This window comes from Alternaria arbusti (genome assembly GCF_024043155.1).
Source record: "Alternaria arbusti strain BMP 1465 chromosome Unknown scaffold_15, whole genome shotgun sequence".
Lineage (NCBI taxonomy): Eukaryota > Fungi > Ascomycota > Dothideomycetes > Pleosporales > Pleosporaceae > Alternaria > Alternaria arbusti.
In genome coordinates this window covers 258,947-281,148 of record NW_026249955.1, presented here as the reverse complement: position 1 = coordinate 281,148, position 22,202 = coordinate 258,947, and the positions used below count along the sequence as shown (strand labels likewise).

Here is a 22,202-nt window from a genome sequence, read left to right as displayed (position 1 = left end):
AACATTGGACAAGATGTTCAATGTATCTATGACCGGTGTTTGGTAAGATGTGGACGGGGATGGGGACAGTGTAGGTGAGGTGTTGATATCCGCAAACCTTCCAAGGTTGTATTTAGCAAAGGTGAGCACTATAACCAGTCTTCGGAGTAAGAGATCGATTCATAGTGAGTCTTCTTTGATGTGCGCCCTCCCGAGGTCCATCAGAGGAAAAGATAGTAATCGCTTGCCCATTTCCTCGCAGTATGACAAAGGAATGGACTTTTCAAGCACGATCTGGAGCTCCCCTGGGCCTTCCTACTGTATGATATCGATGTGCTGTGTAATACAGGATGTATTGTGCTCTTGAAAACCTTGCGCCTCTTTTACTTCCAACATCTACCGAGACAGAGAGCATTTCTCTGATATTTGAAGCTTATGTTGTCTGCGAATCGTGCACGACATGCGCGACCAGTCCTTTTATCTCGATATGCTTTCGCGGCTGGTAGTTTCCAGTCACATGGGTAGAACCAAGCATACGTGTAGCGAACTGGGGCGTATAAATCTCGAAGGCCGGACAAATCATTTTGATGCTCGAATTTAGAGGAGTACATAGCCTAGAAGAGTCACTTCAAAGGCTGTGAAGCTCAATGACCGCATGAGAGAGCCCAGTCGATTCGCGTTGCGACATAACGGTACTTGTAGGATGTTTTGTTTCTCGGTAGACACATGTCTTGCAAAGACCTCGCGTGAGATGATTGACATCCAATACACTCAACTTGCATCGCTGTGGATGGGGAGGCGGGGCTGATTACATAAGCGCGCTACGGAGGCTCGGCGCCGAGGCTCAAGCTAAAATTTCTGGAGCTCAAAACCGTTCTCTACATCATCCTCATCACCAGCACCACATCGCGCTTTATGATGCGCGCGCTTTCAATCAAGCGCCTTGATCAATATTAACGCAGCCATCGCGTATGCTCTAGTTACCAGGTAAGCCTTTCCCAGCTTCGCGACTCCTGCAGAAGATTATCACATACGAACAATCCAAATCCTACAGCACCGTGAAGGACTACACAACTCTAGAATTACAATGATGCACTCAAGCGCAGCGGCATTATCAGAACATTCATTCCGAATAGCTGCTAACAACGCTTCAGTGTCGCGATCCATATCGCGCTTGGCTTCTCCCTCTCTACTCAATCTCTTCAAAGGTAAGACTTCACCACTACTCCCATCCCCCCTCCGCAGAGTGATGAAAACACGACACGGAAAGGCATTCCTCGACCTGAATATACAATGTCGACACCCTTGCTTTTAGTTTCAGCCTTGTCTGATCCTGCTCAATGCTATCGCATGTTTGCAAAACTTCCTTGCGATCAACGTGCTAACATTGATCCTCGCAGGTACATACTCCCACACTCGATCCCTTCCTCCCTCCCGAATACACATGGCTTCCTGATGAAACCCTGATGCGTCGGGCGGACATAACGTATGCCTTGACCGGCATCCATCAAAAGCAGGCGTACAAACCTGTGGGTGTTCGGAAGAGGCTTACTTGTTGATAACAGCATCTCTGATTGCCTCTACAAACAACACATTGCGCTGCTTCTTTGCGGACTGTTCAACTAACAGCCTCCGCAGGTATGGCACACTCTCTTCTCCAGCAGTCGGTCCATCATTATAATGATGATTATGATATTCACACTGTGTGAGAGGCGGCGTTGTAACGAGCGTCCGTCTTACTGATCACGACAAACACAATCTGATTTAATGAGGTAAGTCTGGATCAAAGCCATCGATCCTGCGAACATTCGCTAACATGACGCAGGCTGATTCTTGATGGACTCGTACTTTTTCATCCCATCACGGATGTCGCATGTCTCTGTGGACGTACGCTGACATCTCGACACCAGTGACCCTCTCACCCTCACATGTCTTTCATGCTGCATCTCTCGGTAAGTTCAATCGCATCCCAACTCGCCCGCCACCCCTAGTATGATGAACAACATGATTCGCTGTGTTCTTTCTTAATCACATTGAAGATAATATCACCTTGGAGAACTGATCCCTACACCTTACATCTGTCGCTTTGTCTCCAATATGTGTTGGACTTGCTGGCTAACCATGGACAGTAAATCATCCCAGTTGGTCGATGTTGAGCAGCTTTGCGATGCTCGAGGTGTATATAGCCAATGCAATTGTTTATGAACCAGATTTGATTCCCTTCAACTTGACCGTGATGGCGCAATGTTTCAAATATGATGGTGTTGGAATGATGATCCTTGGATGAGTGCATAGATTCTAACGGCCCACGGTGACCGCTTTTCTCACCGCATACCATCCGGTGTACCTCAACATGTTCACTCGCCCGCACCCGCCAGCTCCCCGAGATCAGATTCCCTGTACCGGCATCTACCAGCATCGTGGGTCTTGGGTGCGTCTATGCAAACCACATTAGGTCTGGTTCGCAGTTAAACGCGCATGCGATACGCGACACCTGCATGAAATGGCGGTCAAGGGACAGGATGTCCGCTGTTGTCAAAATCGCTGCAAGAAAGAGCTTAGCTCTGCAGGTACCCACCTGTTGTTTTCCCCTTCTCGCCGGTGTGAATTGCTTGCAGTAGTATCTGTTTATCTCCCGAGCAACCAAAGATTTTCGCACTTGTTCAGAGTTTGCGTTGGTGAAGCGGGGAAAAAGCTGAGGCCGGGTGGAGGTTGGGGTCGTCTCTATCAGCACTAGATATCACTATCAGATGGGTGCACGGTTTGCTGGGTTTTCACGATATCGACGATGTTGTCTCTGCTGCGAGCGAGGGAGATGGGGTGGTTGGATTTTTGAAGTAAGTCACGCGGGTGATGCATTGGAGAAAGCCTATTCTGGTGTTGATGAAACAGTAGATTGCGTTGTCTCGTATTGTGTTGTCTCTATGCTGTGTTGTCTCGTCTTGTCTTATGAGAAAGAGGTTTAGTTTTGACGCTCTAGAGTATTGGTGTGAGATGACGTGGTGTGTGTAGTGTGGGGTGTGCATGTTTCTCGGTCTGTGGCGTCCTCGCATCGAGAGACACGACTAAGACGTGCATGTATTGATGAGGCGGGGTGATGAAAAAGTTTGATATGGGAGCTGAGGCAGAGGGTTGTTTGACTTTATTGGTGTTGTGCGCTGTAGCTTCAGTCACGAGACCGCATGTGAATGTGATGAGAGCTACATAGCGTATGAGTTGTTCACGTTGGAGGGGAGATGAAGCAGGTGACGGTAGATCTACGGAACGGGCAGTATCTCATGCAGAGGATATGCACCGCTTTGCGGGGGATACATCGGTGGTTCTGCTGTACACAGGTCGTCGGTTGCTCAGCTCACGTAAACACTAGCTCGATGGACCGAGGCCCCAAATTGCGATCGCAACAACGGTAGTTCACTCGCAAAGATTTACATGTCCTGTGTCTGCTTCGGACCGAAGCCTTGCGGAGTCCGTGGAGCTGACGTTGGATATCTCCGATGAGAGATGCCGATAGGCAACGTTCGGAAAGCGGGGAGGCAGTGGTGATCCGTACACTGCAGAGACCCTGAGATGGCGAGATTGATAAAATCGGCGATTATATGGGCAACAAGAGGCTCGTTGGCCGGCTGAACTCTGGGATTCGCCGAAAGCTGGCATCGTCAGCTGAGCGCGCTGCTGATGTACAGGACGGTAGCTGAGATGTTGCGAAACGTGAGTGGCTGTTTCAACGCAATGAAATCAATAAAGACAAATATGACTGCGCAACCTGACTTCAAGGTCCAGTACCACCTACGTCGTCGTGCAGCAACCAGCGCCACAGCATGAAGCAACGACAGATTGTTCTATCGTAATCGGGAGAACGGTTGGCTCGAGGCTCAGCTACCGTTGCGCTAGCACGTTTCTTCTCCAACGTCTGTCTCCTTACTTCTTCCGAGACAAAGATGCTTTTGACAAGAGGCATGGCAGCTGAAACAAAGCAAGTGTGCCGCGATCGAGCGATGCCATCTCTCTCCTGTGTCAGCGCCCGTCGTTTTGGCCAAGTCGGCGTTGCAGAACGGCCCCAGGAACCAGGTCGTTTAGGTCGGGTGCGCAAGGAGAACCGGTTTTTACAGAGGAGCACAATAGCACGACGTTGTTCACGGGTGACGCAAACGGACACGGGCTGCCCTGAGGTAGGATGCCTCCTATGTTCGTGCCGTGTCGCGTGGGTCTTTGACGTCCCGGCTGTTGTTGCAGGTGGGTGGTGCTCGGGAAGGCTGATAACGATGAGCGTTGCAGAGCCTACCGATGCGGAGTGGGGGACGAATGCGGTGTTCAGACTGATGACATTTCGGTATGCGCACCAGATAGGGTGCGGAGTATGACTTGCAGTGCACCGTACTCGTCTCTGGTGTAAGCTTGTTGGGCTACTGGGGATGGGTGCACGATTGGCTGGGTATTGGGATTTCACAACTGCCTGAATGCACTCATAACACGGAGGTTGCCAGATGACATGGCCAGCTATTGTTGGCCTGGTGATACTGCCGCGCACAAGAATTATGGGTGTTTGAATAGAGAAAAAGATGGTCGTCAATAAAGCGTGCTAGTCAGACTTGGTCGTACGTCTCTGAGGTGATGGGCGATCGAGGTGAAAATTCGGAATAGGAGAGCTCGTGTCGGAGATTCTGTGCCCATCTGGCATCAGGCAGCATTCAGGGTGGGCCGGCAATCTACTCGGATAGCCTGTGACATGATCTCAACACGGGAGAAAGATTCTGGAAGAATGAGGGCCCCGTCGTAAATCTTGATGTTCCCTGGGCCCAACAGCTCGCCCAGCAAAAGACGAAACCATCGTCGAGTGCGCATGGACTGCAGTTCTTGGGTGACATTCAGGGTCCGTCGCTGATAGCGCAGGGACTGACAGGATGAACGACGGAATTGCGCGCGTCGGGAGGGAGCGGCCAGCTTGCAGTGGCCGTCGAAAGTCTGCTTTACTCGTGCAAACTCTCTCGAGACTCGAATGAGGCGCGGTCTATTGATGGGCAAAAGCAACTTTGCCGCACCTCCGCAAAGGTTCCCGCGCAGAATAGAGTTGGGCCTTGCGCTCGCTGCCGTTTGGTCGATCACAGGAGGTTACACGACGCGTCGGGCACTCCACAACGCGCCGCGCCCTGCATCGTTCTCGAAGACGCTTGAGATCATACTTTATCGATGATGCCATGTGACGCAGCCGCTCAGAATCCTGTCTCTGTTTCCATGTTTGGCAGCCGCGTCCATCGCTGTGGAGGAGCAAATCGCGAGCGCATCAAGGACGGTCCTTTCACTACGCTACTGACTCGAGCAGGGGATGAGCCTGACGGTCTATCTCGCCGTCGTTGTTCCGTGGTGCCGCGGGAGGCTAGAGGCACGCCTCGACAGCGAAACCACGTTGACGGGTGCCCACGGCGAGCTCTGCCAATGGCGGCACGCGCTAAGCCCCTGACGGCCAATGGAATAAGGCTGCATGACGGCCATCCAGGAACCTGCCACAAATCAGGAACCGGCGCCGGAGCGAGGATGAAAGGGGTGGAAACGTGGGCCGCAGCGAAATGACAGCTTGATGCTTGCTTGTGCCTGTGACGTTCCTGACGCTCCCTTGGGATCGAGGGCTGGTTGCAGGAGCGCTGCCGGCACCCAGGGGGCAGCAGCGCAGGGCAGGCGGCGCGAGGGCAGACAGAGCGCAGCTACTTGAGTGAGGGTATTCTGAGAGTGGCTTTGCGGTGTGTGCGCTGTACAGAGGTGAGGCTATGTCGCGCGCGGTGAATTAGTCGTGGCCGTACATAAGACGCGTGCATGGCTAATGCACATGTATGCGCGCAGGACCAAAATGGCTCTCGTCTGCACGTCACGTCACGTGGGGGGCATAAAGGCAGAATGGCAGCAAAAGTCAGCGCAGGGGGCCCAATGAAGGGCGTCGACAAAAAACATCTTGCAACAAATTCGTGCCATGGGCTGCCCGACAGTTGGGCGCTAACCGCTCCGGGCAGCCGAACGCTCCTTCCTGCTAAGCTTGGAACCACCTTCGCGCCGTCCTTCACCACTCGCCCCGAGCCTTGACTGTCAGCCCCCGGTGCTCATTTCGCGCCTATTCACTCCACCCCCCAGCGCCACACTCGCATCTCCCCCAAAAACAATGGCGTCGCCATGCTTCCTGCGCTGACCGCTCTGCACCTGCTCTCGCCTCCCCCACCACGTCTTGTCGCTGCGCATCGTGTTTCGCCCACGCGCTGCTAACTAAGCCGTCTTTGCCTCTCTCCGCCCAGCACCCGCCTCGCTGCCAACGCACGCAGCAGCGACCGCTCTCACCATAGCAACAGGCCGACTGCTGGCCCTCTGACCGCGCTTGTCCCGTCTGGGCCGCCCGATCTTCATTGTTACGACTCACAACGCTCCCCGAGCGCCGCTTCCACTCTAATCTCTTGGGCTAGCCCGCCGACTCGTGCAAAGACCCAGTACCGCACCCCTTGCTGTCTCTCATTACACGCGCCGTCCATCAATCACAGCACCCTCCTAAAGCCGGCGTGTTTTCGTTCGTGTGGCTCTGACCTCCATCACATCTCGCTCCCGCTAGATCGCTCCGTCTTCTACTCACCAAGCCGCATCACTGGACCTGGCCAGCTTTCACCCTCTTCTCGCACCATTCGGAAGTCCACATCCCTACTCCCCCGAGCGCACAGGCACGCTCAAATCTCCCAGCCCGATCATTAAGCCACCTGCGCTATGGTCACAGAGTCATTCCTCTTTCAACCTCACTAGAACATCCTAACCTGCGGAATACTACCCGTCTACCGTGGTCCTGGGCTTGACTCCACACGCCCTCCCAACCGTCGTCTCTCATTTTCTCGACATTCCCGCACCTGCATCAACCTGGACCCTTACTACACGCTCCTATCGTATCTCAAACCCTCGATACGCACTGAACTCCCCCTCCCCCTCAGCTCTCAACCACACCTCCCCTGACGTCTACCTACCACTACCACCTTCTGCAACGCGAATCTTCACATGAGATGAACTAAAGGACCCTCGAGAATCGAGCATCATCGCCCAAGGACTTCATCATTGGTAAGCCCCATCACTGCTCCATCATCACACCTCCTCTAACTTCCACAGTCCTTCCCATTGGGAGCATCTGCTATAACAGATCTTCAACTCAAAAGGGTACATTCACATCAATATGCATCCAGAATCACAAGCACAGCCACATGGCTGGGCCTCTCTTGAGGAGAGGTATGAGGTGATGAAGGAGATTGGCGACGGCAGCTTCGGCAGCGTCGCGCTCGCACGCGTTCGAACTGCGGGATCTCACATCGCTCGTCGTGGTACTCTGGTACGTACAACGTTCCACAGGAGCTAAGATATCGAGTCAACTGACGCGTCATAGGTCGCGATCAAGACTATGAAGAAGACGTTTGACTCATTCTCGAGCTGTCTTGAACTGCGAGAGGTCATCTTTCTACGGTCGCTACCACCGCATCCTCATCTGGTACCGGCTCTGGACATCTTCCTGGACCCCTACAGCCGAAGGCTTCACATTGCCATGGAGTTCATGGACGGCAACCTGTACCAACTCATGAAGGCCCGGGACCACAAGCCAATGGACGCGCATAGTGTAAAGAGCATCCTCTTCCAGATAATGTCCGGACTGGAGCACATCCACGACCGCGAGTTCTTCCACCGCGACATCAAGCCAGAGAACATCCTCGTCTCGACATCGCAACAGAACGACACATCGCATCCTTTCCGCCGCTACTCAGCAATGATGACCCCTCCTTCGACACCCCCAGCCTACACAATCAAGATTGCCGACTTTGGTCTTGCCAGAGAGACTCACTCCAAGCTCCCCTACACCACGTACGTTTCGACCCGATGGTACCGTGCCCCGGAAGTGCTCCTACGTGCCGGTCAATACTCAGCGCCAGTCGACATTTGGGCAGTTGGTGCCATGGCTGTCGAGATTGCAACCTTGAAGCCCCTCTTCCCTGGTGGAAACGAGGTTGACCAGGTCTGGAGGGTGTGTGAAATCATGGGCAGCCCCGGAGGTTGGGTCAACAAGCACGGCCAACGCGTCGGTGGTGGTGAGTGGAAAGACGGTGTCCGGTTGGCACAGAAGCTGGGCTTCTCATTCCCCAAGGTATGTCACATGGAAACTACAGTCTTAATCTCCAGCTAACGGTCATCTAGATGGCCCCTCACTCGATAGACACCATCTTGCCATCGCCACAATGGCCTGCCAGCTTGGCACAGTTCGTCACATGGTGCCTGCTTTGGGACCCCCGTGCCAGGCCTACTTCCCGACAAGCACTCGACCACGAGTACTTCCAAGACGCCGTAGACCCTCTACGACTGAAGTCCTCATCTTCCAGATTATTGGGTCGCAAAGGATCCGAACTCTCCGGCACCAACTCCCCAGACGCATCGCCCAAGCTCACATCGAAGACCTCATCATGGCTCCGTCGATCATTGGTCGCACGTGAGAGCGCACCAGCAGTCCCGCAACACACCACACAGCAGCCGTTGTCACCGCGACCATCTCCAGCCCATGCTAACTCTGGCGATGTGAGTGGGTCAACGAAGCAGCGTCCTGCTGCCACTAAGCGAGCTACGTGGACGAATGGGGCCTCCAACAACGGAGCTCCCATCCCCATTCTGCCCTCCATCAAGCCGATCTCTCCTTTATCGGCGGAAGTCACTGCACAAGCCAATGTACGTGCTGCCAATGGAGAGCAAGCCGCCGGCAAGATTGGACGACAACTCTCTCTCGCATCACATGGCAACCACTACGCAGACGTGCATCGACAAGAAGCCGAAAGAGCATTGAATGGTCAATCAGAAGTCACTTCACCCTCAAACGGACAGAAGGAAGGTTTCTTCTCACACCTGCGGAAACGTGCTCGACGCCTTTCTGGGCGTTACCAGACTCCCATGTCGCCGAACTCTGACGATATCGAGGCCAACGCTGGCTGTGCACCATGGGCTGCCACTAGCGCTAGGCAATCATTGGTGATGGACCAGTCACAAGGCGCAGCGTCTGGTTCTACCTCAGACTTCTCTGAGCTAGACAAGGCATTGCAACATGTCAGGGACAGTGTTGAAGCGCACTCCCAACAGACAGCCTCAACGAAGAGCTCGCGTGTTGCAACTAACCCAATGCTCAAACGCCACCACTCAGTGCCCCACGGTCCCGAGCCCCGGAACTCTGAGAACGCACCCAATGCACCGATCTCCAGCAGGACACGACGCGCGATGCAGAACAAATCGAACCCATCAAATAGGTACGAGACGCCTAATGAGGAAGAGGAACTGCTCAGCGAAGTTCTGGCATCCGCCACAAAGGCTGCAAAGAAGCTGGACAACCCGAAACCTCAAGGACCACGTGGTCCTGCGGCATCCTACCTGACACCGTCGCCATCAGCGAACCGTAACAGCGTGGGTTTCGGACAGTCTGACTACATGACACCCAGCAAGCCTATGGACATCTCTCAACATCAGAGCAAGAACGAGCAGCCTGTTTCCAAGTGGCCCACACCACCCGATGACGGCTCAGACTGGGCTTCAAGTGTGGCTGCCAGCCTCATGGCAGCACAGACCCGACACCGATGATATCCAACATCGCGGGACCCATACTTCTTTTCGCCTTGCCTTCGTTGCATGCTCTTGCATCCATATAATTGTAATTTGGGTCACCGCACCCGCTCTTTGTCGCTCCCTATACGACCGTACGACATTGAGCTCTCCCGTCTGGAACGGTGCACGATTACAGAAAGATAGACACAGACGCGACGCGCTGCAAAGCCCTCAAAAGCAAAGCGCACTTCCTGGGACGGTGTTACTGGCGTCATAACACATCATCGTCCTTTTGCGCAATCACCATCGTTTATCATCTCACAACGTTAACGTTGTCGTTTTCCAATATCACCTCCACATTCGCTCTGTACCACCACCACATATTTTCTTTTTTTGAATCATCATCTCGGGCGGCATCATACATCATACTTGTGGCGGATCGACGCGAGATTGTCGTCTGTTTATTTCGTGGGAAATTGTCGATACCTTGTCATCAAGTTACTTGGGTGTTACTGCAGGGATTGTCCGTGTCTGGGAAAACCCAGTGTACACCTTGCTTCTGTTTCAGCTTCTCTTTGGCGCGCCTTGTTGGCGCTATCCCGTACTATACTAGACCGAGCTTTTTCCTTTATGTGCTTCATTTCGTCGGCGGATACCCCCCAATTTGAGCATTTGGCGACTACATCATACCGTCAGCTTTTATCTCCTCTACTATATATCCTTGTTGGTTAAAAGGGAAGGCTGGGGTGAAGGAAGGGAGGCAAACCATGTTTTCTTGGGATAAACTTGGTAACAACATGGGAGGTGGGTAGAATAGTTTTTGAGCGATCAACTGGCCCTGTTTCAACTCTTCTCTTTGCGTCCCGTTTTCTACTTGCATTCTCCTTGCGTACTCTCATCTCACTATCTTGACTTTTCTTGCAAATCCACACACAACCCGTTGTAATATGTAATAGGACATATAGCCCAGGATGGCTAGTCATTGTACGTTTCTTGCCTCGCGTCTATCCACGCACATGGCTCATGGGAAGGAGTTCGATACCACCTGGCTTGTTTTTTCTCTGTTATCTACTATCAACAAAGCGATTGCGGCGGTGCCGAACGCGCATCTCCTATGTACCATTAGTTAGCCATCTCCCTACCATCAATGAAAGCTGCTCGCTTGCCTGCCTCCGTCGCGGCACCAGACTGCAAAAACACCACACTACGTCTCCGCTCTCCCATCTCCATGCCTGACCCTGTGAAATCAATCTACCAGCCTCGGGCCAGCCTTGACGATTGCGTGATCCGCTCCACAGGACACGCAACGCCACTGCGTCACTCGCCTACTCGACCACCCTCGACTAGCCAACGCATCACTCCCGCCACTGCCATGAACCCTTCTTGCGTTCACGACCAAGTGCACTAGCCACGTCTTCACGTACTTACAAGCATCTTCCCTAATCAGATCTTTCTCTCGCCTCCGAAAGATCTCCATCGGTCCTACTCGTGATCTTCAGCGTGCATGTGTATGACAGTCATTCCTTACCTACCATTGACAGCATCTTCCCAGATAGATGGCTGGATACATGGTACTGGAGTGTACAGCGGTGTCCTCGTCCACCACGGTGAAGTCGGCAGGCATACGCTGACAGTCAGCCGCAGCGTCGACCAAGTCCATAAACCTGGTGATCTTCGTCTACGCGCACACATCACCACCTCTTCTTCTGCTACACCCAAAGCACAACAGCGTATTTCCACTGCTCTATCTAACCTGCCCAAACCGAGGTGTCTTACAACGCGGAAATGAAAGGTAACACGGTAAGGTGCGGCGGGGACGGCCCGTCGCATATGCAGGTCTGTGTACATATGCAGCCAGCCACCAGCCACCAGCCACCAGCCACTACCACAACGGAAAAGGAGATGGTATGACGTCGGTAGTCGCGATTGAGATTGAGGTCGCGATTGCGATCACGAGCTCGATTTGGCATGTTCAACTGAAACTGTTTTTGCTTTTAGGAGGGGGCAGAGTCTGGTACGCATTAAAGGGGGGATATTGGGGTGGGATAAAAAGTAAGTATGGTTTATCTAGCTCGCGAGCGAGCGCGAGCGCGAGCGTCGTAGTGTTAGTTCAACACGGAAGAACTTTCCGGTAATGACTGATCTTGCGTTGTTTCATGTGGTGCTACATCGAGTTGATTGCAATCAATGGTCGAATCTATTGATTCTAGTATGGACTTTCCAAGTCTCTGTAGAGACGATGCCGCATAGCCGTTACAGTATTCCCCATATCTAAGCAACGCCGTGCAATGCTCCTGCCTATATCTAATGCCTTTGTCTTTTCGTAAGCATAGCTTTACCATCCACCACCGGCGGTAACAGCCAGCCCAGCAACACGTTCCATGTCACTCGGCTTCTTCTTGCCAACATCGCTTTCGACCTTGATGTACGAAGTGTATATCAGCTTCTGCTGATCGACGCCCGTGATATCAGCCCAATGTGCCATGAGCTGCTTCATGCGTGACCTCGATATCCCATCAACGACGTCTTGGTCAGGAGAGTTTCCATTCGCCTCCCCATTTGTCATGTGTTGATCGCCGTCCCCGTTTGATCTCTCTTCTTCCGAGTCTGTACCCGAGAAGTAGGCTTCGTCCACCTTTGCCAGCCACTCTTTCTGCTCCTTTGGGCCTGGCTTGGGCGCGGGCGCATCTTCATTCGCCTCTTGAATCCCTTCGTAGACGCGCACTTCTTCCACTTCCTGAACCTTGACTTGACCACCGCCGTTTGTGCATCCACCGGGACAAGCCATGACCTCCACGTACGCATAGTCCTTTACACCCTCACCCGCAGCAGCGACTGCACCACCTGGTCTCCTGCTAACACCCGTTTTGCCGCCCGGTAATCTACTGGCTTTTGCTGGCTTCAGTCGCCGTACTAAGTTCTGAATGTTTCTGAAACCATAGAATCGTGCTGCTTTAATAATCGTTTCTGAGCCACGAACTACTGAGTATTCCACTACATCAGCATTGCGCCCTCGAACTGTCGATATTGAAGATCCCGGGTTTTGAGCTTGGTAGGTTTGCAGTATGTGGTGTAGATATCCGCCAGATGGGCCGGCAGCTGCGCTTTGGTTCTTCCGGCGCGAAGAAGGGAATAGGAATGCATCTAGCTTTGGGTCTGGGAACGGCGTTCGGTCGCTAGATGGAAGTGGTGTACGAGGAAGGGAGGCGAAGTTGACGCCACGGGCCGCTGCGAGATGTAGGAGTTCGCGAGCTGTGATTACGCAGTCGGTGTCGCGAATCTTTTCTTGCGACTGGTCATAGCTAGGTAGCCATGCAGCTGATGTTAGCTCTCCACGGCTAGCTTCAAGCTTCTTATCGAAGCATGGCATGATGGCGAGGTGCCAAATCTGAGATGGCGACACGTTATAACGCTCGCTAAGAACCGACTTGATCAAAGTGCCGGTAAGAGCTTGCGGCGACTTGAGTCGCGAGAGATGCGGGAGTACGTATGGATGTGTCTTTTCTGCATAGCATATCCATCCCGGACAGGCAGATGTGAGTATAGGAGCTTTTGGAGTCGTATCGATTGAGCCCTCGGATCCAGGCTTTGGTGTAATCTTAGATGCTTCGGGAGAGTGTGCATTTGTGACCTCGTCTGCTGCGGCAACGAGACAGGCTTCGCGCATCGCGTTGGTGTCGATAATCCAGGTGAAGTCGCTTCCTTGGTGACCGCCAGACCTCAGGCCTGAAGGTCCACTAAGGAGCTGCGCGATCATGTTTCCAGCCTCTACCTCGGAAATGTTGAAGACAGCTGCCAGACTTGCGCGCGACTGTGGTGAGACGCTTGCGACGAATAGCTTTCCTTCAGCATTTTGCCCATTCATATCTTTCTCTGTCCTATTGCTCGTGTGTCCATTCGTATGTCCATTCGTCCCATTGTGTGCCAGCCACGGTGCGCGTAACGACGGGTGGGTATCAAGCGTTGTGAGGACCTCGGTATGCGATTGCAGCGAAACCAATACGGCTTCCGCACTTGTCACACATCCTGAACAGGCGAGACAATCGGTAAGCGATATCGAGGCGGGTGGCGGCGGTTCTGAGGCGGCGGCTTTCTCTTCAGTTGTGACTTCGTATGGGTTCTAGCATCATTGTTAGAGTGCGCCCGCGCATGACGCAATGCGATAACCTGACATACCGAGTTGTCTGCCTGTTGTACGGGGAGCGTCTCTATAGGTTTTATGCACGCGACACCTGGTGATATGAAATCGTTGAGGTCGTCTGCTGAAAGAATGGCGCTCATGTTGCGCCGTGTTCTAGTGGGGGAGGGGTGGCAAGCGGTATTGCGATGAGAGTAAAAACGACCGCAGAGACAGCAAACACCAGACTATGCAGGCAAAATGTTGAGGAATGAGCGGAGGAAGAACGAAGAGCGCGATACAATTAAGAAAGTCCAAAACTCACGCCGCCCCAATGTCGCGGAGAAAGCAGTCACGCAACGCGCCGGCCTATCGATAGGCTCGCATTTCCAAAAGATTCCGAGATTACAAACCTCCGCGGCGAGTCGCCGCCACACTACCTAGGTATCCACATCTTTTGCATGCCCGCCGTCACTTCTCACGTGCTTACACATGCCAATGTCGAGTACAGCAGGGACATATATCCACACTTGGCTACATTAGCTGCCGCAATATACTCGCTCACGGAGTACAGGAGCATACAGCATGCGCCCCGCATGCTGTTCGGCAGATCGATTTAGCCTGGCAAGCCGCGCATCGAATGGTCGGAAGGAAGGCAACAAACTTGGAAATGACCAACATGAATATAGTATTTCGCTTTACTCCTGACCATGCCGTGCCACGGGAGTCTGACTTGCTCACCATGTTTTCTTTCCTCACACCTCTGCAGTGTTGCTCCTGCGTACCGCCCGCATGCGACGCATTTCCATTGATACCCTGGGACTGATGTCTTCCAAGAGCGGCACGAGGTTTGAGGTCGCAAGGAAAAGGAGTGGGTGGATGTCAGCGCCTAGACTGCTGACGACATGTGTCTTCTTCAGTGTCTTGTGGTTGTGGTTCAACATAGGGACAAGTGAAGCCCTGATACCAGAGGATTCGTCCGCCTATGTACAGGACGAGAGCTTAAGAGACATACTGAACATAACTCTAGGAGTACAGCCTATTAGCTTCCCACGTTCTGCTATACACTAACACACCCAAGTTTGAGAAGATTCTCGTCCTCAACCTGCCCTTCCGGACCGATCGTCGCGATGCAATGAGTCTTTCAGCAGCAGTTTCCAATATCAAGCTCGAGTTCGTCGAAGGCGTAACAGGGGAGAGTATCAACAACAAGGCATATCCTCTACCAGAAGAGAACAGAAAGCTTTCAGCAGGTATCCGAGGAAGTTGGAGAACACACATGAACGCCCTACAACAGTACACATTCTCCACCCTTGACCAGGAGACATCATTGACCTAACAACATCCAGAGTAGTCAATCAAAACCTTACTACGGCCCTCATCCTAGAAGATGACGTAGACTGGGACATCCGCGTCCGCCAAACCCTACAACGCTTCGCCCTCGCCTCCCGCTTCCTATCCTCAAACCACACCTTCATCCCCCTCTCCAAACTGCACGCCCACCGAAACACCGAAACAACACACACCGCCCTCCAAATCATCGACACAACCAACCTCGCCAAAAAGCTCATCTCCCTCCCTCTATCATCCCTCCCACGCCAATCCCACCTTACCCACACCTCATCACCACCATCACCCTACGGCGACCCCACAAAATGGGACATACTCTGGCTCGGCCACTGCGGAACCGGCATGTCACGTGCAGCCCCCGGTCAGCACTCCCAAGTCTACGACCACGCAGTCCACCGCACGATAACCCTAACGCACACCAACGACGCCACGGTACCCTCACCCCAGCACCTAAAAGCCCATCCTTTCCAAGGCGAACTAGACGCCCTAGCCACCGCTTTCCCACCACACACACGCATCTACCACCGCGCCACAGGCGGCACCCTCTGTACAGTCGGATACGCCGTCTCGCAACGCGGCGCCCGGCGCTTGTTGCATCAATTTGGGGTGGCGGGTTGGAACGGGATTTTCGACAGTGAGCTTGGGCGGTGGTGTGCTGGGAACGATCCGGATATGGGGCGGCAGGCTCAGCACGCTTCTGGCAGTGCTAGGGGAGGTGGCGGCGTGGGTGTGAAGGGGGATGAGAGGGTTTGTCTAACGACTCAACCACCGGTTTTCGCACACCATCATCCGAGTGGTGGGGAGAGTGATATTGGTGGTTTGGGAGGCGGGTTTGCGAAGGGGGTTGAGACGAAGTATCTGAGGTATAGTGTTAGGATGAATTTGGGGGCGTTGGTTGGGAGGACGGGAGGGGAGGTTGGGGCGGAGGGTTTGGTGGATCAGTGGCCTGATGGGGGAGAATGAGGGTATGGATAGGAGGCCGGTCTTGTGTATAGGCATGAAAGCGGGCCAGGCAGGGACGATTGAGTGAAGTGTCATGAGTAGTGGTTATTCTTCAACTTCTCTGCCCTAGCTATTGAGATCCACCTACTGTGGCTTTTCTTTCGCTCTTTAGATCACCTCTTCCTCCTCCTCCTCCTTCTCCAATCAATGCACGAATCCTTTCCCAAAGACAAAACTTCCCGGTACCCGCCGAGGCGTTCTTCCTTTCTCCCTCCAACCTGATGATTAAAATAGGAACGAACGACTCGAAGGTATCATGAACAAACAGGCAGCCGTCCCGTCGTGCCCTTCCTTGTAACGCCAATGAAAAGCCAAAATAATGCTCCGTATAAACAATGCACAAGCTCACTGGGTATAATGACCTTGCGCCTTTTGTGTTCAAATAGACCCAATGCGTGCTGTAGATGGTAGCTTCGACATGACTCCGGGCTCCGCTGGTTGCATGATCGGTGTTGCGCCTGTGTTATATGCTATCGCCTTTGCGCGATCCAGTAATTTGCGTGCACAGTAGTGCAGATCGTCTGTCCTGGTCGGGTCGGCTGGTTGCCGGTGGCTTCATCCAACAACGTTTCGTGCTCGAGTCCGTCTTGATCCTCCAATCGCAGAGACCAAACGTGCGGAATGTCGAACACAAGTATCCTACGCATGGCAAAATCGCGTCCCTCAAAATCCTCAATGCTTTTGCGCGACCAGCTCTTCACTCAATCAGCGGTTTCCGTACGCCTCCCACAATTGCGATACCGAGTGCGCGCAAGCCTTCTGGGTCGTTGGATCGAACAATGGTACTGGCGGGCAACATGGGGTTGTCAGGTGTGACGTGTGCGGCGTCCTTGGCTGCCTGCTCAATGGCCTCCATTTCCTCTTTACAGCCTGCATGGTCAAAAGGACATACCACAATGGGCTGACGGAGCAGGATGTCTCGGGCTGACGACATTTGCGCCTGCGTTCAGTCAGCATAATCTTCAACTTGCAATTCGCCCAGTCCAGCCTACCTTGACTGTGAGGTAGTACTCAATCTTGTATAGAGTACCAGTCGTCGTAAAACCAGTAACAGCGTACATGGGAAACTCCTTCTGCCCTCTTGGGATAACACCTGCGTTGTCTCGTAGATCTTTTGCGGGGAAGACTAGCCCAAGGTTGGTGAAATAGCCCGCTTCGGGCATCCTCACTCCGACGTGTTGCTGCGTTTTTGCCAGCGTCTTGACTTTACGAGTCGGCTCATCTCCTTCGTGGTTGAAGATGATCTCTTCGTCTATGCCGACTGTAATCTTGTTGATTGTGACCTTCTTCGCCTTGCTCAGCCAGTCGGGGTTGGGACTCAATTTGATGTATACTGAGACTGGGTCCATGGGTCCATAACTCCATCTCGGCAGGCTGATGCCAAGGGTGACGAGGTGGTCCGTCACTCGTTCTGCGCTTTCGGGTCGATTGTACATGCCAAAGGTAGAGAGGGTGTCGTATCGTTGTATCGGCACGGCAAAGGGATACTTCTTCTGTTCCTGGGGCCCTTGCTGTACTGTCACGACGAGTTCATAAAACGTCTCCGCCGTCCGACTCGGTAATTGTAGACTCGCGGGCGGGACTCTCCTCGCTACCTCCTCGCCGCCGCGTCCGTACGGTATGAAGATGACGAACGGGAGGTCCATACATAGTATACTCTCATGCTCTCTTCCGGGAGAACATCGATATAGGAGCATCTCCTTACCGACGATGTCGGTAATCTCTTTGCGCGGGGCTGCCAGATGCTTCTTCGTAACCGAGTCGGCGGACGGGTGTATGGTTTCGCGACGGTGCAATGCGATGGTGACGAGGGAGACATTGACGGGCGCCGACACTCCAATGAGTGGCCGTATCTCGACTTTGCCTTCTATTCGAGGCTATGACATGTCAGCAATGGCCAGTACCCTTGTCGAAGGGAGTCGGTCATACAGCGACTCGACGCGGCTGGATGGAGCGCAAGACGTGCACTCATAACAGAAACAGATTGGAGACACGTACTAGTGTTGCTGATATGCCCGGATAGCCAACCAGGAAGTTACTGTTTGGCGGTCCTGAGACGCGAACGAAGGCCGACATGTTCGTTTCTCGCAGCGCAGGCCTGGGAGGGCAGCGGGCGCTGCATGGGCGTGTCCGTGGCCTTTCAGAGTGCGGTGCCCTCGTCCGAGTCGCGCGTTGGAGGCTCTAGGGCAGTGATGCGCCGGGCAGCTATGCCGTGCTGGGAGCTAGGTAGCCTTCCGGGCAGCCAATTGTGGGGTTGAGATGATGTAGGCGCCTCGTATCTCGAACCCGCGGGGCTCAGCGTGGCAGTGAGGCCGGTGGGTGCGCGGCGGGCCGACGGCTAAGGTTTGCGATGTAGGAATGGGCGTGTCCTGCGTGAATGCGCGGGGATACTGTGGTGGATTACGTCCCGAGCGTGGTAGGGCTGTCGCCGGGTGGAGCTTATGCGGCGGCGCTTATGATGAGGTCGGCCGTCTGCCAGTGTCGCGAGCAGAGGAGGCAGCGTGGGCAGCGGGCGGTAGCAATGATGATGACAGCGAATGCAGGGCGATTGCACACAGTAAGCGCAGTCGGATAGACGCGCGATGTTCTAGGCGCGACGAGGTGGAGGTGGATGGGCGCTCAACTTCGAGGGTCCGATTCGTGCGCCATCATCGCTCCTTCCAAACCACAAACACGACTGATCTGCACCCACCACCATGTCCGTCACAGTGAGTCCAACCGCCTGCCTACTGCAAGCTTGTTGCTAACAGTGACTAGCTGCATACGACAAAGGGCGATATAAAACTCGAAATATTCTGCGAAGCCGTCCCCAAGACCGCCGAGAACTTCCTCGCCCTCTGCGCGTCGGGCTTCTACAACTCTTCACCCTTCCACCGCCTGATCCCCTCCTTCATGGTCCAGACGGGCTCGCCAGCCTCCGACCCAAAGTCCAAGACTTCCACATCCATCTACGACACGCCAAACCAGCTCTTCGAGGACGAGCTTCGGCCCGCGTTGCGACACAATGCGAGAGGCATCTTGAGCATGGCGAACAAGGGACCGAGTTCAAACGGCTCGCAGTTCTTCATCACGTTTGCGCCTGCGCCGCACTTGGATGGGAAGAACACCGTCTTTGGAAAGGTGCTCGAAGGATGGGAGGTACTGGATGACATGGAGGCCGTTCAAGTAGACAAGAAGTCAAGACCGCAGGAGAAGATGGAGATCAAGAATATTACCATTCATGCAAACCCGCTGGCAGGATGAACAATATTTTACTGGGCACAGCGGTAGTAATGCGACTCATGTCAAGCTGGAAGCGTAGTGTCTGATTGGAGCCTGAAGGATGTCGCGTCATCTGCAGAAAAAGGAAGCGCGGATCAAGATCTGAGAGAGCCGACCATTCACACTATCGGCGTTGGGCAGAAGGATTTCGAGTCGCTATAGGCATCACGAAGCATGGACGCAGGGAAGAGTTGGAAGAAGATCATGTCACACTGATCATGGCTGGCGAGGCCTTGGTATCTACGAGCGCCGACCTAATGCAAGAGTCAAGGAAATCTAAGAGACATCGAAGTTAGCCCTACGCGCCATTGGTCGTTGTCCCGTTCGCTGCCATGCTAGCCGCATGCTCCTCCTCGTAGCCCTCCGTCTTCATGTCGAGCAACCCAAGTTCCTCCTCCTCCGCCTCTGTCCTCTTGTAGTCCTCGACCTTGATCTTTGGGTCGGGCTCCGGTGCCGTGAAGCTCTGGACGTAGCTGCTGGCGAGAGGGTCTTCGAGAACGAGAGTGAACTTGTCTTCGCCGTTGATGGCTGCAGAGAGGTTGTGGAAGAAGGTGTTCCACTTCTGCTTGGACTCTGAGTCCATTGAGTCTCCTCCACCGCCAGCGTCGAAGATGGAAGATTTCAAGTCATCGCGTACTTGGGTCAGTAGACCTTCGATCGTGGTGAACCTGCCACCAAGAGTACCGGGTTCAACGCTGAGGTTGAGCTCGAGACAGGACATGGCGCATGATTCGGCCTTGAGGATATCTCGCGACAGGTCTTCCTTGCTGTCAACGGTGACTGTGATACGACGACCCAGCTCAGGAACTTCGCCTCCGGTTTTGACCTCGTTACTTCGGTCTGCATTGCATTAGCAGGTAAACGTTGATTGTTCCATGATATAAACTTACATCCGCAGTGATCGCATACTGTGCTCATCAGGACCACCTGCTTGAAGTGGGGAATGTTGACCATCTTCATGTTTGTGGTGCACGACTTGGTGCATCCCGGGCAGCTGGCAGGGAAGGAATAGACCTGGTTCTCCACAATGTCGTCCTCATCCACGTTGTTCACCATTGGGGCGTGAGAGGATGGCATCTCTGGATACATTTGCGAAGCGTGGTACTCTGGTCGGATTTCTGTGGCGGGCGCTTCACCGCTGGCGTCTCCGCTGGTGTCGCCCAGACCGAGCGCTTCGTTTTGCGCCGCCGTTCGTGGGTATTCGTTGCGAGAGTATTTTCCTGCGCCAAGTACACTGGGAGGTTCGATTGACGAGTTGCCGGCAGGGTCGTCGATTGTGATCTTGAACGGCAGCTTCTCTCCGGTGGCCATCTGCTTAATCGTGGTGATGACTCCCTGTAGCTGCTCGTACACCTCTGGCACCACCGCCTTCCTCTCCTCCTGCTTCTGCTCCAGGTCTTGTGCTACCATTGCGAGTATGCCTTCCACATTCGTCAGTTGTCCGCGCCCTTGTGGTATCTCTAGATCGATGTCCTCAATTCGGAACACTGCGGTGTCGCTCTTGATAATCTGACGGCTCAGATCGTCGGCCGTTTCGACTTTGAGAGAGAACTTGATGCCTCGTTGCTGGATCTCGCCGGCGGGTTGGACCTCGGAGTTCTTGAAGTGGCAATGCGGGCATGAGAAGGACATGAGGACGATCTCGCGGAAGAAGGGGATTCTTGTGAGGAGGAGGCGCGTAGTACCCTTTAAAATATCAGCTGAATTTATCATTACTTTTCAAATGCACCTACATCTTCGTGACAGTTCATGCACATGCTTTCGATCTCGTCGACAACCTTTGTGTCGTCGTTGTCTCCCTGGGCGCTCGCCTCGGCGACCTTGCGGCCCATATCCTCGAAGAGATCCTTCGCAAGGCTCTGTTGCTGTGCCATGTTTGCAATCGATTAATGTTGGTGTAGGGTGGTGTTGGACAAAGTAATTTTGCTTGCGACTGTATTGACTTTCGCAAGTTCTGATGACATAACTCCTCGAATTTTTTGAGCCCCGCGCTTGCATAGCGGGGTGTCCACGGGTCGCTAGGCCCTTCCATGCAGGTGGGCTGCATTCACTCAGCCCTACGGGACTTACAGCGCAAAGTCCATGAAATCGAGTCCGCCCGTGCCCGAGTCTTGTGTCTTCTTCTTTTCAAGCATAGCTTGTAGGCCGCCTTTGCGTGCCCTCTGTCTTTGCTTGCTGCTTGCATTAATCGTCTTTGGGGCTGCATCCTCTTCTTTCCTAGTCGAAGTCGGAGCCGCGGACGTTGGGACTGTATCCAACAGAGACCGTGATCTCTTGACCTGTCTGCCAGGCCTTCGCTGAAGCGTCTGAAGTGTCTCTCGTTGGCATCGCAAGCAGGTATACTGAATACTTTTCTCGGGCACCGACGACTTTCTGCCAGTGCTTTTGCGCTGGTCTTTGTTCGAAACTTTGCACGACCATCCTGGAATCATGACATTCCCGCATGCGCCGCAAATACTTCGTCGGAGGGCATCCGTCTCCTTGCTTGAAATACCGACTTCAGCATCTTCGATTAGCTTGTTGCATGCATTACCTAGAAACGCTGCTGTTGTTGGCGAGGGAATTGCGAGGAGATGAGCGGCTTCCTGAAGGAACTTCGCCCTCAGCTCTGTTTGAGTTGCTGAAGCCATGTATTTAGAGGACCTGAATGATCTCTGCGCAGATCTTGAGAATCTTCCTGCAGGTCCAGTATCTACACGTGCTCGCTAGCTTATCATAACTCCGACCCCCGACGCTAGTGCTGCAGGGCCGTGCTCTTACTTTCTTCGACAGCAGCATTCATTGCAATGTTTACTCTGCGCGTATTGCGATTTCTGCGCTATTGTACTGCGCAACAGAGCTCTAGTAGCAAGTCTGCGATCGCGCTACTAACAAGCCTTGCTCTCACTAACTACCAGTTCACCAACCTCCAAGT

The 22,202-nt window shown here is 53.6% G+C and overlaps 6 protein-coding genes across 6 annotated transcripts; 3 read left to right on the top strand and 3 right to left on the bottom strand.

Annotated features, from left to right (window-relative positions):
* Nucleotides 1-7,168: 7,168 nt before the first annotated feature.
* On the top strand, nt 7,169-9,594 carry J4E86_008949 (uncharacterized protein; the record flags this gene model as incomplete). The annotated part of the gene is made up of 3 exons (XM_051449457.1): nt 7,169-7,321; nt 7,376-8,125; nt 8,176-9,594. 3 exons carry the CDS (start codon nt 7,169-7,171, stop codon nt 9,592-9,594), a joined length of 2,322 nt encoding a protein of 773 aa, XP_051299311.1.
* Nucleotides 9,595-11,893: 2,299 nt separating this feature from the next.
* NAR1 (Cytosolic Fe-S cluster assembly factor nar1) lies at nt 11,894-13,839 on the bottom strand (the record flags this gene model as incomplete). Its single annotated transcript, XM_051449456.1, has 2 exons — nt 11,894-13,678; nt 13,735-13,839. 2 exons carry the CDS (start codon nt 13,837-13,839, stop codon nt 11,894-11,896), a joined length of 1,890 nt encoding a protein of 629 aa, XP_051299310.1.
* A 628-nt stretch (nt 13,840-14,467) lies between these two features.
* Nucleotides 14,468-15,506, top strand: J4E86_008947 (uncharacterized protein; the record flags this gene model as incomplete). Its single annotated transcript, XM_051449455.1, has 4 exons — nt 14,468-14,707; nt 14,757-14,971; nt 15,025-15,457; nt 15,483-15,506. 4 exons carry the CDS (start codon nt 14,468-14,470, stop codon nt 15,504-15,506), a joined length of 912 nt encoding a protein of 303 aa, XP_051299309.1.
* Nucleotides 15,507-16,724: 1,218 nt separating this feature from the next.
* Nucleotides 16,725-18,103, bottom strand: J4E86_008946 (uncharacterized protein; the record flags this gene model as incomplete). Its single annotated transcript, XM_051449454.1, has 3 exons — nt 16,725-16,967; nt 17,020-17,904; nt 18,026-18,103. 3 exons carry the CDS (start codon nt 18,101-18,103, stop codon nt 16,725-16,727), a joined length of 1,206 nt encoding a protein of 401 aa, XP_051299308.1.
* Nucleotides 18,104-18,723: 620 nt separating this feature from the next.
* CYP10 (Peptidyl-prolyl cis-trans isomerase cyp10) lies at nt 18,724-19,270 on the top strand (the record flags this gene model as incomplete). The annotated part of the gene is made up of 2 exons (XM_051449453.1): nt 18,724-18,735; nt 18,785-19,270. 2 exons carry the CDS (start codon nt 18,724-18,726, stop codon nt 19,268-19,270), a joined length of 498 nt encoding a protein of 165 aa, XP_051299307.1.
* Nucleotides 19,271-19,586: 316 nt separating this feature from the next.
* On the bottom strand, nt 19,587-21,162 carry J4E86_008944 (uncharacterized protein; the record flags this gene model as incomplete). The annotated part of the gene is made up of 3 exons (XM_051449452.1): nt 19,587-20,128; nt 20,179-20,974; nt 21,022-21,162. The coding sequence occupies 3 exons, from the start codon at nt 21,160-21,162 to the stop codon at nt 19,587-19,589; spliced, it is 1,479 nt and encodes a 492-aa protein (XP_051299306.1).
* Nucleotides 21,163-22,202: the final 1,040 nt, after the last annotated feature.